Source organism: Aotus nancymaae, unplaced genomic scaffold (genome assembly GCF_030222135.1).
Source record: "Aotus nancymaae isolate 86718 unplaced genomic scaffold, 86718_ANA_hifiasm-v0.15.2.pri h1tg000003l, whole genome shotgun sequence".
Classification (NCBI taxonomy): Eukaryota; Metazoa; Chordata; class Mammalia; order Primates; family Aotidae; genus Aotus; species Aotus nancymaae.
Window position 1 is genome coordinate 20,292,861 of NW_026988414.1, and position 16,796 is coordinate 20,309,656.

The 16,796-nt window shown below is 43.9% G+C and overlaps 1 protein-coding gene across 2 annotated transcripts in view; it reads left to right on the forward strand.

Annotated features, from left to right (window-relative positions):
- Positions 1-25: 25 nt before the first annotated feature.
- The window catches only part of PTGR1 (prostaglandin reductase 1), a 41,694-nt gene continuing 24,923 nt past the window's right edge, over positions 26-16,796 (forward strand). Inside the window, exons 1-6 of one of the 2 annotated variants that reach the window (XM_012439114.2) lie at positions 26-128; positions 2,613-2,728; positions 5,581-5,626; positions 6,795-6,851; positions 12,288-12,455; positions 15,771-15,888. In XM_012439114.2, coding sequence (XP_012294537.2) covers positions 2,623-2,728; positions 5,581-5,626; positions 6,795-6,851; positions 12,288-12,455; positions 15,771-15,888 — 495 coding nt within the window. In that variant the 5' untranslated portion in view covers positions 26-128; positions 2,613-2,622. Of the gene's footprint in view, positions 129-297; positions 391-2,612; positions 2,729-5,580; positions 5,627-6,794; positions 6,852-12,287; positions 12,456-15,770; positions 15,889-16,796 lie in introns of those variants that run through there. The other variant, XM_012439116.2, reaches the window with a different exon arrangement.

A 16,796-nucleotide genomic window follows, 5' to 3' on the forward strand; every position in this document is an offset into this window, starting at 1 on the left:
CACTCTCCAGGAGCAGCCCCACCCTGGGGTGGCCCCACCCTCTCCTGGACCTGTCATAACCCGGTTCCCGGGATCCCGGCCGCACAGTCCCAGCTGCCTTCTCCAGACAGTGGAACCCTCGGACTCCTGTAAGTAGACCTCCTGCTTTTTTTTCATCCCTTTTCTCCCTCCCCTAACCCCTTCGCTTTCTTCCTGCCGAGTCTGTAGACGTCCCAGTGGAAGAGGTTTGCATTTATTCCTCCTTCACTTTTGCCGAGTGACCGCTGGGTCTTGCACTTGGAGGAGGTTGGGAGCCAAGGTTCCGACGCCTCTCGGGCCCTGCAGGTCATTCGAGAGCTCGGACTGGCGCGGGAGGGAAGAGGAAAGCCTGGTTACAACCCGGGACACCTGGTAGCTCCCTGCATCCGGGAAGGGGCTGGCCGGGGAACTTGCGGGACTGCACAACTGGGGGAGGGTGGAAGAAAGGGCTGGGCGCCGCGCCAGGCCCTATCCTCGGGCGGGCGAGACTTTCCCGGGGACCTCGCCCCTCTGCGGCCAGACCAGACCCTTTCCAGGAGGGCTTCTGGACTTGCAGCGAGTTTGGAATGCCCAGCGGTTGCGTTTTTGGGAAAAGGGACGAAGATGTGTGGACTCTAAAAAAGTTGAACTCATAAAGACTGGAATGATGGTTGCCAGAGGCAGGGAGCGGGTTGCGGAGGGAATGGGGACTTGTTGGCCTAAAGGTGCACAGTTCAGAGATGAGAGGAGTAGGTTCTGAGATCTGTGGCACAGCAGGGTGACTAGAGCCAATAATGTGTATTTCAAAATAACGAAAAGTAAACTTCAAATGTCTCACCATAAAAGTGATAGGTAGGACCGGGCGCGGTGGCTCACCCCTGTAATCCCAGCACTTTAGGAGGCCGAGGCAGGCGGATCATTTGAGCTCAGGAGTTCAAGACCAGCCTGGCCAACATGGGGAAACCCCGTCTCTGCTAAAAATACAAAAATTAGCCGGGCGTGGTGGCGCAAGCCTGTAATCCCAGCTATTTGGAGGCTGAGACAGGAGAATCGCTTGAACCCGGGAGGTGGAGGTTGCAGTGAGCCGAGACTGCGCCACTGGACTCCAGCCCGGACGACAGAGAGAGACTCTGTCTCAAAAAAAAAAAAAAAAAAAAAAAAAGGTGATGGGGGTTACGCTAATTAGCTTGATTTAATAATTCTACATTGTGTATATATGTCAGAATATCACAGAGTGCCCCATAAATGTATACAATTATGATCTGTCCATTAAAAATAGTCTTAATTTTTTTAAAAAAAGAAGGAACAGCCCCGAGCTGCGGATCGGACCGCCCCCTGGCTGCCCCGCAATGCGGAAGTGCTCCCTCCAGGCCACCAGTGTCCCCTCCCCGCGGCACCGGTGGGGGAGGGGGGAGGTCGCCGGCAGCTGCAGATCGTTTCGTGGCTGGATTGTTTGTAGCTGATGCACCCGCGGGAAGGCGCGGGTCTCATGTGAATCGGAAAAGTTCAGTCCAAGCAGAACGTCCTGAGCCCTCGGCTCCGGGCAGCCTTCGTCATCCTCCCTTGCTTTGGTGTAGAGTTTAAGCTCAAAATCGGTTCGGTGTGGAGTTTAAACTCAAATCCCTCCTTGGGCCAAAGAAAATGGCTGAGCGCAAGTGGCTCACACCTGTAATCCCAGCGCTTTGGGAGGGCGGATCGCCTAGGCAACACAGTGAGGCTTGTCTCTACAAGAAAGAGACAAATACAAGTATTGGGGGAAAAAAAAAAAAAAAACACCTCACCTGAAAATGGGGCGGAGCAGCGGCGCCCCCCGGTGGTTTCCAGGAGTTCTGAGACTGCCTTGAAATGCCTGGCTCTTTCCATCTGAAAAGGGATAAATGGACTTCTATTTGGTTCTTTGTGGTTGATGCTTTTTCTTGGGATTCACTCCATCTGAGCTGAGAAACAGAATATTCGCACTCTCGGTAGCTGTTCAGTGCCATAGAGAAACTCTAGCCTAGCAGTGGTTGGGAAGAATTTCTTTTTTTTTTTTTTTTTTTGAGACTGAGTCTTGCTCTGTCCCCAGGCTGGAGTGCAGTGGCACAATCTCGGCTCACTGCAACCTCCGCCTCCTGGATTCAAGAGATTCTTCTGCCTCAGCCTCCCGAGTAGCTGGGACCACAAGCACGTGCCAGCACGCCCGGCTAATTTTTGTATTTTTAGTAGAGGCGGGGTTTCACTATGTCGGCCAGGATGGTCTCGATCTCTTGACCTCGTGATCCGCCCACCTCGGCCTCCCAAAGTGCTGGGATTACAGGCGTGAGCCACCGCGCCCCGGGGGAAGAATTTCTTTGTTGATTTATATTTTTTCCTTGTCTTGAAGGTTTCTTTAAACTTCAGTTTCCTCATCCATACACTGGCAATGATACTAATGCCTATCTTATGGGGAAGTTATAAGGATAAAATGAGGTAATCTATATGAAGTGCTTAGCATGACACCAGAAGCATAGTAAATATTGAATGAATGTGGTTGATGTTACATGATGATGTTGGGATTTGGGGATATCGTAGTTGTGCTACCTGGGCTCAGTTCGATGGCTAGGGAACTGTTAAAATGCATATTGACTGTGTTCTAGGAGCTTCAGGATGGTTCATGCTAAGAGGTGGACCCTGAAGAAGCATTTTGTTGGCAGTCCTACTAATAGTGACTTTGAGTTGAAGACAGCTGAGCTCCCACCCTTAAAAAATGGAGGTAAGTCATACTCAAAAGATTTCAGAGTTGGAAGGAACTATATCAGTTAACCTTTACTGCATAAGAAACTACCCCAAAGTTTAGTGACTTTAAACAACCATCATTTATTAGTTTACAATTCTTTGGGTTGGCAAAGAATTAATTTAGGATGGGCCTTGTTCACATGTCTGCTGGGGTGCATGCCTCAGTTCTCATCTATGTGTCCTCTCTAGCAGGCTAGTTTGAGCTCTGTTCTCATAGTGGTCCCATAGATCTAGAGGAGTAGGAGTTGGCAAGCTCCGATGTGCAAACACTTTTCTTTCTTTCTTTCTTTCTTTTTTTTTTTTTTAGACAAAGTCTCACTCTGTTGCCCAGGTTGGAGTATGGTGGCACAATCTTGGCTCACTGCAACCTCCACCTCCCAGGTTCAAGCAATTTTTCTGCCTCAGCCTCCTGAGTAGCTGGGATTACAGGCGTGCACCAGCATGCCCAGCTAATTTTTGTATTGTTAGTAGAGATCAGGTTTCCCCATCTTGGCCAGGCTGGTTTTGAACTCCTGACCTCAGATGATCCACCCACCTTGGCCTCCCAAAGTGCTGGGATTAAAGGTGTGAGCTACCACGCCCCATTGTGTAAGCACTTTTTAAGCCTCTACTTGTACCATGTTTGCTAACATCCCATGGTAAAAGCAAATCACAACACCAGGCTGAGATTCAAGAGGCAGAAAATAGATTTCTTGATGGGAGAAATGGCAAGGAGACCAGCACACAAGGGTGGGAGTTATTTGTGGCCATTTTGCAATCTGCCACAAAGACCTTTCCAGGGTTCTCTGTGTGAAGCCTCCATGTCACGTGGCAGGATTCCTCTGCTTTCATTGATAATTGAAATTCAGGCTTGAGTACATTACTCTTCATGGCTTTGACCAGACCGTGGGGAGGATGTCCTCTCTGTCCTCGTGAGCCTGATGATGACAGTGAGGCAAGCGCTGCCCAGTAGCTATATGCAGAGTTCAGACTTTAAGAGGAGTCTATAAGGAGTGTTTACAGGTAAGTAAGCTTTTGAGAAAAAGGGGATGCAATGAAGTAGCATGGCAAAGTGATCAGTTCCATCTAAGCTGTGATGGCCATGATTCAAATTCAAAATTCCAAAGAATGTGTACATGAGAGTCACTCCAGCAAAATGCACATTCTCTAACACTAACTGTGGCTGGCAATGAAACTGTATGGTGAGCACTGTGACATAATGGTTTACATGTGGCCTTGGGCAAGTTACTTAACCTAAACTTAAATAAATGAAAACAGTATTTGTTGAATATCAAATGAAATAATACATGTGGCCGGGCGCGATGGCTCAAGCCTGTAATCCCAGCACTTTGGGAGGCCGAGGCGGGTGGATCACGAGGTCAAGAGATCGAGACCATCCTGGTCGACATGGTGAAACCCCGTCTCTACTAATACAAAAAATTAGCTGGGCACGGTGGCGCGTGCCTGTAATCCCAGCTACTCAGGAGGCTGAGGCAGGAGAATTGCCTGAACCCAGGAGGCGGAGGTTGTGGTGAGCCGAGATCGCGCCATTGCACTCCAGCCTGGGTATCAAGAGCGAAACTCCGTCTAAAAAAAAAAAAAAAAAAAAAAAGAAATAATACATGTAAAGCATGGAATGAGTATTGAGTAAATAGCATTATTAATAATATTATTATTATTACTATTAACTGGGATGGGCCAAAAGTGACAACCCCTTCTTGTCTCTTCCATAGCAGCACAGATGGGAAGACAACCCTGCAACAGAAGTATTATATGTGTTTTTATTTATTTATTTTTATTTATTTTTATTTTTTTCATTTTTAAAGACGAGGTTTCACCATGTTGGTCAGGCTGGTCTTGAACTCCCGACCTCAGGTGATCTGCCTGCCTTGGCCTCCAAAGTGCTTGGACTACAGGCGTGAGGCACCACGCCCGGCCTTTATCTGTGTTTTTTTAGGATGTCAAAAAGAGGCCTGGTGCAGTGGCTCACGCCTGTAATCCCAGCACTTTGGGACACCAAAATGGGCAGATCTCTTGAAGTTAGGAGTTTAAGACAAGCCTGGCCAACATGGTGAAACCCCGTCTCTACTAAAAATACAAAAATTAGCTGGGCATGGTGGTGGGTACACCTATAATCCCAGCTACTCAGGAGGCTGAGGCACAAGAATCACTTGAACCCAGGAGATGGAGATTGCAGTGTGCAGAGATCATGCCGCTGTACTCCAGCCTGGGCAACAGGGCAAGACTCCATCTCAAAAAAAAAAAAAAAAGCCAGGTGTGGTGGCTCATGCCTGTAATCTCAGCACTTTGGGAGGCCAAGGCGGGCGGATCACCTGAAGCTGGGAGTTTGAGACCAGTCTGACCAACATGGAGAAACCCCATCTCTAGTAAAAATACAAAATTAGCTGGGTATGCTGGTGCATGCCGGTAATCCGAGCTACTCCGGAGGCTGAGGCAGGAGAATCGCTTGAACCTGGGAGGTGGAGGTTGCAGTGAGCCAAGATCGCGCCATTGCACTCCAGCCTGGGCAATAAAAGCAAAACTGTCTCAAAAAAAAAAAAAAGCCAAAAACAATGAAGGCATCAGGCCTTGAGTTCTGGTTTTTTTTTTTCTTCCACTTTTATTTTGGTTTTAGGGGTACGTATGCAGGTTTGTTCTCTGGGTAAATCACATGTGACTGAGGTTTGGTGTATGAACGATCCTGTCGCCCAGTTAGTGAGCACAGTACCTCATAGGTAGTTTCTCAACCCTCGTCCCTGTCTCACCCTCCCCCGTCTAGTAGTGCTCAGTGTCTATTGTTCCTCTTAGGCCTTGAGTTTCTAATTGCCTATGGAATGCTCTATTTTGCAGAGGTCCTGCTTGAAGCTTTGTTCCTCACTGTGGATCCTTACATGAGGTATTATTTATTTCCCCCCTCAACATGCTAATGCTGTGTTAAATGCTATTTTGAGGTAGTTCATCTTTTAAAATATCCAACTGACTTAAAACATTGTCACTTTCCCTCTGGTTCTCCCAGCCCAGTATCAGTGACGGGATTCGTGCACACGCATCTTTTGCAGGCAAAGGTCTACAAAGATTAGTGATTAGATCACTCTTGGTCCCTTTGTCCCAACCATTTCCTATCTGCTCTGCACAATTTGCTTTTCATTGCTCAACAGAATTACTTCCAGAAAAAAAAAAACAACAAAAAACTTAAAAGAAAAAATAAAGCCTGGGCAACGTAATGAAACCCCGTCTCTACTAAAAATACAAAAAATTAGCCAGACATGGTGGCGCATGCCTGTGGTCCCAGCTTCTCAGGAGGCTGAGGTGGAAAGATCACTTGAGCCTGGGAGGCAGAGGTTTCAGTGACCCAAGATCATGCCACTGCACTCCAGTCTAGGTAACAGAGCAAGATCCCATCTCATAAAGAAAAAAGCCAAACTCCAATTTGCCCATTTCACTACTGGCAAATAATTTGGGTAGAGGAAGATGCTAAGACTAACATCAGCTTTTTCTGGCCTTCCATTTGCCTGTATTTTTTTAATTTAGGTAAATCTGCAGTTGACTCAAACTTATATACTCAGCAAACAACTCAGGGAGGGGAGGAAAAGCCTTTATTGATCACTAAGTCCTCAGTAATTTTTTGCCTAGATAAATAATATAGCCATCATTCTTTTACATTTTTTTCATAGCTGATGGATAAAGATTCAAATCTCAAGTGGAAAACACAGTTTTGAAATGTTAATTGGCATCTTTTTGTGTAGCTAGTGTTTTGGGTAACAAGTATGCAGTGGTGCCTGGGTTATATTTTTTAAAGTCATTGGTAGAAATTGATCTTTACTTGAACATGGCAGTAAGACTTTTGTGTTCGCTCATAAAAAAATCCAATCAGAGTGCTTATCTGAGGTCACAGAGCAGAACTTCCTCTAACAGCTTTCTTCCTGAATCTCACCTAACTATATGCCTTGATCTATCCAGGTTTTATTGCCACATACACTTACCCAGCAGTTTTTCATTTGGCTTGAAACTCAAAACAGTCCCCAGATGCTCTTATGTATTAAGAATGCAATATTTTTTTCCAGAGTGGCAGCCAAAAGAGTGAAGGAAGGTGATACAATGATGGGGCAGCAAGTGGCCAGGTAATCATTTCCATTGGTCCCAATGCTTGCAAAATATGTCTGCTCTTTACCTCCTGCTGGGCCCTGTCTCTGCCCATTGCTCCTACAGTTTCTTCAGCCTGTGTGGTTCACTCACTGTGTGATCTTTGAAGCAACTTGGGAAATCCTGTACCCTTCCTGACTAGTTGGAAAGGAGGGAAGGATGTGGAATTGTCATACTTTCAGTTCCACTTTGCCATCCTTACTTTTAATTACTAAAAATAATATAAATAAATAAATAAATAAGTATTCATCCAGGTCATAATTATTGTAAAAATTCAAATAAAACAAAAATTTTATCTTGGAAACTGAAAGTTCCCCCATCATCTGAACCACAAAGACAACTATGGGGAGGCTGAGGCAGGTGGGTCACAAGGTCAGGAGTTTGAGACCAGCTTGGCCAAGCATGGTGAAACCTGTCTCTACTAAAAATACAAAAAATTTCCCGGAGTGGTGGTATGTACCTGTAATCTTAGCTGCTCAAGTAGAGAATTGCTTAAACCCTGGAGGTGGAGGTTGCAGTGAGCTGAGATCATGCCACTGCACTCCAGCCCGGGTTACAGAGCAAGACTCTGTCTCAAAAAAAAAAAAAAAAAAAAAAAAAGACAACTATGGTTAATTTTCAAAAATTGTGGGTCGGGCACAGTGGCTCACGCCTGTGATCCCAGCACATCTGGAGGCTGAGGTGGGCAGATCACTTGAGGTCAGGAATTCGAGACCAGCCTGGCCAACATGGTGAAACCTCGTCTCTACTAAAAACTAAAAATACAAAAATTAGCTGGGCGTGGTGGTGCATGCCTGTAATCCCAGCTACTCGGGAGGCTGAGGCAGGAAAATCACTTGAACCTAGGAGGCGGAGATTGCAGTGAGGCAAGATTGCACTACTGCAGTCTAGCCTGGATGACAAAGCAAGACTCCATCTCAAAAACAAAATTGTTCGGTGCACATACTTTTATATATAAATTTTAAATGGAATTAAATGCTCTTTATAAAACTACTTTCTATCACTTAATAGGTTAAGGATATCTTTCACTGACAGTATATAAATATACCACCTACCTTTTAATAGCTGCATATTATTTTATTCTATTCCACCATTTAACTAGTCTACTACTGATAACAACTGTTTTCAATTTTTTCTATGACAAATAATTCTTCCAGGAGCATGTATGTATCTATATGTGTATATCTCTGTATTCTTTTCCCTCTTGGATGAGTATTGCTTTACATTAAATTCCCAGAAGTATAAATTCTAGACCCAAAGAGATGTATATTTTTCATCTGAAAAGGTGATGGCAAATTGTTCTTCAAAAAAATTATATGAAGGCTGGACACAGTGGCTCATGCCTGTAATCCCAGCACTTTGGGAGGCTGAGGCAGGAGGATCACTTGAGGTGAAGAGTTTGAGACCAGCCTGGCCAACATGGCAAAACCCCATCTCTACTAAAAATAAAACAACTAGTCAGATATGGTAGTGGGCACCTGTAATCCCAGCTATTCAGGAGCCTGAGGCATGAGAATTGGTTGAATCCAGGAGGTGGGGTTGCAGTGAGCTATCATGCCTCTGCCCTCCAGCCTGAGCAATAGAGCAAGACTTTGTTTCAAAAACAACAACAAAAAAATTGTATGAGTGTTTACTCCTATCAACAGTATTAACTTGTTTCTCTTATACTGTTCACCATCAGTGTTGACAACATGATATGAATATGAATAATTTATGCTTAGTTTAGTTTGCATTTCCTTTATTATTAGTGATGTTGACGTTCTTTTTGTAAGTTAATTCTCAATTTTCTTCTGTGGATTATCTGCTTATATCCTTTGCCCTTTTCCTTTAGGTCTTCTCATTTGTTATATTGATTTGTAAAAGCTGCTTGTACGTTCAAGATATTAGTGTTGCAACTATTTGGGCCTTTGTTGATCTTTCTTCTGTGTCCAATTATAGTTTAACATTTTATGTGATAAAATTATAAAGATTTATAATTATGGTCTTTTAGTTTCCTCTCATGCTTAAAAAGGCATTCTCCTCTCCATAATTACTAAAACATTTATTCATGCTGGGTGCAGCGGCTCACGCCTGTAATCCCAGCACTTTGGGAGGCCGAGGCGTGGATCATCTGAGGTCAGAAGTTCGAGACCAGCCCAGCCAACATGGTGAAACCCCGTCTCTATGAAAAATACAAAAATTAGCCAGGCGCAGTGGTGGATGCCTGTAATCCCAGCTACTCAGGAGGCTGAGGCGGAAGAATTGCTTGAACCCAGGAGGCAGAGGTTACGGTGAGCCGAGATTGTGCCATTGCACTCCAGCCTGGGTAACAAGAGCGAAAGTCCGTCTCAAAAAAAAAAAAAAAATTATTCATGTTTTCTGTATTTTATAGTTTAATTTTTTACAATAAAATTTTTGAGTCATTTAGTTTTTATATTGGAATAAAGAGTGAGACCAGGTGCAGTGGCTCACACCCATAATCCGAACACTTTGGGAGGCCAACATGGATGGATTGTTTGAGCTCAGGAGTTTGAGACCAGCCTGGGAAACATGGTGAAACCCTGTCTCTAAAAAAACCCAAACATCTCATTTTTTATTTTTTTTTATTTTATGTCTCAATGACTAGCCAGTTATTATAATACCATTTGTTGAAATCTTGTGTAGATCTTTATAGGGATTTCAATGACCTTACAGATTTATTTAGAGGAAACTGACATCTTTACAGTTTCTCTCTCCAAACACAAGGTATGCTTCTCCATTTATCCATTTTGTCTTATATCCCATTAACAGTTTTCTTCATATAAGTCTTATAAATTTCTTGCTAATAATTAAAGAAATGAACATGTATTTGTGTTCGCTGGATTGGCAAACTATTTTTTAAAATATAATACTCAGTCATGGAGATGATACACTCATATATTCATGGTGGCAATGGAAGTTGCCACAACCTTCTGGAAGGGAATTTGGCAATTTGCAGCAAGAGTTTCAAATGTTTTAATACTCTTTGACCTAGTAATACCATTTATAGAAATCCTGACTAAGGAAACAATGTTCTGCCAGGCACAGTGGTTCATTCCTGTAATCCTTGCACTTCAGGAGGCTGAGGTGGGTGAATCTAGGAGTTTGAGACTACCCTGGGGAACATGGTAAACCTTGTCTCTACAAAAAATATAAAAAATGCTGGGCACAGTGGCTCACACCTGTAATCTCAGTACTTTGGGAGGCTGAGGTGGGTGGGTCACCTGAGATCAGGAGTTAAAGACTAGCCTGGGCAACATGGTGAAACCCCATGTCTACTAAAAATACAAAAATTAGCTGGTGTGGTGGTACACACCTATAATCCCTATATACTCAGGAGGCTGAGGCATGAGAATTGCTTGAACCCAGGAGGCAGAGGTTGCAGTGAGCCAAGATCATGCCATTGCACTCCAGACTGGGCAACAGATCAAAACTCTTGTCTCAAAAAAAAAACCAAAAAAAACCCAAAAATTAGGTGGACATGGTGATGTGTTACTGTGGTCCCAGCTACTCTGTCCAAGCTACTCAGGAGGCTGAGGTGGGAGGACCACTTGAGCTCAGGAGGTTGAGGCTGCAGTGAGCCATGATCACACCACTACACTCCAGCCTGAGTGACAAAGGGAGACCATGTCTCAAAAAAAAAAAAAAAGGAAATAATAATCATGTTTATGAATATTAATTAAAATATATTTCCTAGCAAGCAGACTCAGAGAAAAAAGGAAAAAATTTTTTAAAAAGGAAAAATACTGAAAGTGTTCTAATAATGGGGTCATAATTAAATCATTACAGTTTTTGAAGGATTCTTACTAACATGGAAAAAGGTATACATCATATAGACCAGTGGAATATTGACAGATAAATTATAGGTTACAAAACATACAAAATTACTTCAATTGTGTAAATATGTATAATACACATTTTTAAATATACCATTAAGATTGCCAAGTATTAGCAGTTGTCTTTGTGCTGTGAGATTAGTACTGATATTTTTATTTTATATGGTTAAAAATTTCTAGAATAAATATGTGTTATATAACTTTATGATCTGGGGAGGAAAGATGGTAAAGAATGATAAACAGTTGAGGCTGGGCACAGTGGCTCACACCTGTAATCCCACCACTCCGAGAGGCTGAGGCCAGCAGATCCTGAGGTTGGGAGTTCGAGACCAGTCTGACCAACACGGAGAAACCTCATCTCTACTAAAACTACAAAAAAATTAGCCGGGTGTGGTGGCGCATGCCTGTAATCCCAGCTATTCAGGAGGCTGAGGCAGGAGAATCGCTTGAACCCGGGAGGTGGAGGTTGCGGTGAGCCGAAATCACGCCATTGCACTCCAGCCTGGGCAACAAGAGTGAACCTCTGTCTCAAAAAAATGATGATAAAGAGTTGGATGAAGGAAATGGAATCAATAAATGAGACAGAAAGGGTGCAGCTTAGAGGAGGAGGTAAAAAGCCAGGAGAGATCAGTGTCCTGGTAACCAGTTGGGGAAGACTTTGGGTGCCCCTGTGTTAATAGAGTGGAAAAGTAAAATCGGACAATGATTAAGGAATATTCACTGGATTTTGCACTCAGGAGGTTGTTGTGACCTTAGTGGAGTAGTAGGTGTGGGAGGCAGGTTGCAGCGGGTTAGCACGTGTGGGAAGTGAGGAGGTTTGGCTGAAAAAGGAAGACGAAGGAACAAGGAGATAGGGGAGGGATGGGATTATAAAATGGCAGAGTTGAGCATGCCCATACCCTGAGCGAAAGGGACAGTAGAGAGGAGAATCTCAAAGATTCAGGAGAGAAGAAGGCTAAGGGAAAGAGAGCGGCTCCTAAAGAGAAGGCTAGTGTCCAGGTCACCTTGAGCCAGAAGACAGAGAACTCTTGCTTAAAAGGAAGAGCAGGCTAGGCGCAGTGGCTCTTGCCTGTAATCCCAGCACTTTGGGAGGCGGAGGCGGGTGGATCACGAGGTCAGGGGTTCAAGACCAGCCTGGCCAAGATGGTGAAACCCTGTCTCTACTGAAAATACAAAAATTAGCCAGGTGCGGTGGTGGGTGCCTGTAATCCCAGCTAGCTGGGAGGCTGAGGCAGGAGAATCACTTGAACCTGGAAGGTGGAGGTTGCAGTGAACTATTTCGCCACTGCGCTCTAGACTGGGTGACAGAGCAAGACTCTGTCTCAAGAAATGAAAAAAGGAAGAGAAGTGGGTGAGAACAGGCACTCCTCACCACACGAGCCACTCCTCAAGTGACTGGTCCACTTTTGAGTTCTCTGATGACTCCTACGCCGATGGCTAAGAATTAAGATGGAAGGGGAGGTAGACTATCAATCATGGAATATCAACCTCAGTGCCCTTTTGTCAACACTAACCTCACAGCATCCCGACTCCTTTGAAAGGGAAGACATATCACATGCCTTAATGTGCTTTATCTTTCAGGATTGTGGAAAGTAAAAATGCAGACTTACCAACAGGAACTGTTGTATTGGCTTCTTCAGGCTGGACAACGCACTCCATTTCTGATGGGAAAGGTCTGGAAAAGCTACCAACAGAGTGGCCAGACACAATACCACTGTCTTTGGCTCTGGGGACAGTTGGCATGACAGGGTGAGTTTCGTGGATATATTTCATTTGTTTGAATGTCTGACACTCTGGTTTTCCAAAATGGTTTGTTCAGAACTTGGTCAACACGAAGATAATTTGATGCATTATAGGCTCAGGGACTGATTAGAGAAGATGGCAGGACTAAGAAGGAAGATCAACCTGATGTCCATCAATGAGTGCATGGATAAAGAAAATGAGGTCTATATACACAGTGGAATACTATTCAGCCTTAAAAAAGAAGAAAATCTTGTCATTTGTGACAATATTGGAGGACTTTATGTTTAGTGAAATAAGCCAGACACAGAAAGGCAAATACCATATGATGTCACTTAAATGTGGAATCTAAAAAAGTTGAACTCATAGAATAAAAGAGAAGAATGATGTTTACCAGGGGTGAGAAGCTGAAGGGTTGGGGAGGTGTTGGCAAAAGGATACAAAATTTTAGTTAGACAAAGGAATAAGTTCTCTATTGTACAACATGGTGACTATAGTTAATATTATTAATAACATATTATATGCTTGAAATTTGTGGGGGTTTTGTTTGTTTTTTGTTTTTTTGTTTTTGAGACGGAGTCTTGCTCTGTCGCCCAGGATGGAGCGCAGTGGTGTGATCTCAGATCACTGCAACCTCCACTTCCCAGGTTCATGCAATTCTCCTGCCTCAGCCTCCTGTGTAGCTGGGATTATAGGCATGCACCATCATGCCTGGGTGATTTTTGTATTTTTAGTAGAGACAGGGTTTTACCATGTTGGCCAGGCTGGTCTTGAATTCCTGACCTCAAGTGATCTGCCTGCCGCAGTCTCCCAAAGTAGTGGAATTACAGGCTTGAGCCATTGTGCCCGACCTATATACTTGAAATTTGTTAAGCGAATATATTTTACATGTTCTCACCGTACTATGTGAAGTAATGTGTATTATTAATTAGCTCAATTTAATCATTCCACAATGTCTATATATTTCAAAACAACATGTACATAATAAATATATATACATACAATTTTTGTCAATTAAAAATAAATAAATACATAACTAATAAAAGGGATGAGCCTGGGCTCAGTGATTCACACCTGTAATCCCAGTACTTTGGGAGGCTGAGGCAGGTGGATCACTTGAGCCCAGAAGGTTGAGACCAGCCCGGGCAACCTGGTAAAACCTCATCTCTACAAAAGATAGAAAAATTAGCTGGGCATGGTGTTGCACACCCGTAGTCCCAAGTTTTGGGGAGGCTGAGGCAAGAGGATTGATTGAATCTAGGAGGTCGAGACTGCAATGAGCTAAGGTCGCACCATTGCACTCCAGCCTGGGCGACAGAACGAGGCCCTGTCTCAAAAATAAAAGAAAATAAAGAAATGTGGGATAGAGTTAGCTTTGGGACTGAAGGAAAGTGGGAGAAAATCGGGTCAGAGACTCTCTGGTACAAAGAGAAAGTGACAGTGAGAAGGAGCACGGCATGATCCCTCCCAAGCAGCTGCCAAAGGCAGCACAAAGGAACCAGCTCCTCCCGTCCCCGGGAGGCTCTTGGCCTTCTTTTTAAACTTCAGAGTTTAAAAAAGGGAAAGGAGATCCGTGTACCTTGCCCTCTCTTTATTGTCTCTCCTTCCTCACCTTTCCCTATGTGCCGCTGAGGTCGTGAGGTAAGGGCATCTGAAGTCTAAATAATTGAGATGAAGCCAGGCATGGTGGCTTACACCAGTAATCCCAGCACTTTGGGAGGCTAAGGCAGGAGGATAACTTGAGCTCAGTAGTTCAAGACCAGCCTGGGTGACACAGTGAGACCACGTCTCTACAAAAATATACAAAAATTAGCCAGATACTGTGACCTGCCTCTGTAGTTACAGTTACTCAGGAGGCTGAGTTGGGAAGATGGCTTGAGCCTGAGAAGTCAAGGCTGCAGTGAGCTGTAACTGTGCCATTGCACTCCAGCCTGGGTGACAGAGCAAGACCCTCTCTCTAAATAAATAGTAATTGAGATGAATCAGAAGTACAGTTGTAATGCCATTCAGCTTAGTACAGATCTAAAACCCTTAAGCTTCTCATGGCCTCATCACTCCAGAAAACTTCTGGTCAGTTCATCCTGTGTCCATGCTCCAGTTCCCAACTGAAGTTTAGATGTCCAGTTTCCTTTTATGCCCTGAAGAAGCAAGGCCATTGTCTTTGGGGGGTCCCTAAGACTTTCCTCACCTGAAATTCATTTACTTCCTTGCTCTAAGTCGTGAGATCCTTTTACCCTCTTCCTTCTTCCCACCCTTCTTTCCCCTTACTTTTTTACACTTTGAAGGTCTTCTAAAGAATGAAATGGTAATATCATTACCATTGATAATGGCATTACCAATGGTAATGATATTACCATTTATCAGCCTCTAAACAAAAGCAACTCCTATGCACCTCAAATTTATATTTCACTCAAAATTTGAACTCCTCAAAATTGCCACTGCCAAGGATACCATTGTGAAAGTAGAGGATGCGTAATACCTTCTTACATTCAATTAGTGGACACTAAACAATTCCAGCTCTTCTTGGTCTTTCCTGCCTGCCCTTTACCCTCTGTGGATGAGAGCTCTTCCTCTCTCTTTGCTATCCTGTCCATCATTCCCACTGGACTGTGAGCCAGGTGTAGGGGAGGAGAGATGAAGGGAGACACGAGGAAACTTTGGTTGTGAAGAAAGTCTTCACTCATATCACCTTCCAAACTGGCAATCCAATGAGATGTGGTGGTGTCTTCACCCAGTCCCCATCAGTACTGCCTGTGCTGCATCTTGGTAGGTCCAGTAGCTCTTTTCCTACAAGCCAACTTTGACATCTTACTTGGGGTAATATGGGGAAATTTCAGAAGGTCTTTCATACCACTTTGGAGTCTGGAAAACTCCAGATGCTGTCGGTGACCCTCACATGCCTAATATCATAGCATTCTAGCTATTCTGTGGGTATGTTACCATGATAACATGGGGGCTTTTCCCATAAAGTTCATCATATCCCTAGCACTTATATAGGAATGAGGCATAGCTCTCTCTTCTTGAGTCCCCAAAGTTTGAGGAAGATGATCTGTCTTTTGCCCCTGAAATTTGACCTGTGAATGGACGGGATACAGCCCCTTTCTAGCCAACTCTCCCTTCCATCCATAGTTCACATTGTCTTTATTCCTATCTGAAAGTAGAGATGGAGGAAGTAAACCAACAGTGGCTGGTAATATTTATCTCCTATATTTTTATCTTTTACTTGGACCCATGGCATTGGCTATTGAGAAGGCCTTCAAGATATATGTAAATTAGTTATAAAGAAACAACTCTATTCACATATCCTTAATTTTCTTCCCTTAGCCTGACTGCCTACTTTGGCCTACTTGACATCTGTGGTGTGAAGGGTGGAGAAACAGTGATGGTTAATGCAGCATCTGGAGCTGTGGGCTCTGTTGTGGGGCAGATTGCAAAGCTCAAGGTAAGTGCCCTTCTCCAGTAACAAGCCTTTATTCAAGACCCACTGGGAATGCAACAGTGAACACAGCAGATCTTCCTTGGCCTCAGGGAGTTTATCATCTAGTGGTCTTGTTTAGAAGTTGGAGATTGAGAAATTGGAGGAATGGGGAAAACTATAGCAAAGATAAGCTGAAGACTGTTTTGTTTTGTTTTTTTAAATTTTACTTTAGGTTCTGGGGTACGTGTGCAGGTCTTCCAGGGTTGTTGCATAGGTGCATACATAACCAGGTGTTTTGCTGCCTCTATTCCCCCTTCATCTATATCCGGCATTTCTCCACTTGTTATCCCTCCCCACCCTTCCCACCCCCCGCTGTCCCTCCCCAGCCCCCTGCCGCTGCCAACTGCCCCCAGTATGTGATGCTCCTTTCCCTGAGTCCATGTATTCTCACTGTTTAACACCTGCCTATGAGTGAGAACATGCAGTGTTTGGTTTTCTGTTCTTCTGTCAGTTTGCTGAGAATGATGGCTTCCAGATTCATCCAAGTCCCTACAAAGGATGTGAACTCATCTTTTTTTTATGGCTACATAGTATTCCATGGTGTATATGTGCCACATTTTCTTTGTCTAGGCTATCACTGATGGGCATTTGGGTTGGTTCCAGGTCTTTGCTATTGTACACAGGGCCGTAATGAATATACATGTGCATGTGTCTTTATAATAGAACGATTTATAGTCCTTTGGGTATATACCCAGTAATGGGATTGCTGGGTCAAATGGAATTTCTATTTCTAGATCCTTGAGGAATCGCCACATTGTCTTCCACAATGGTTGAACTAATTTACACTTCCTCCAACAGTGTAAAAGTGTTCCTATTTCTCCACATCCTCTCCAGCATCTGTTGTCTCCAGATTTTTTAATGATCACCATTCT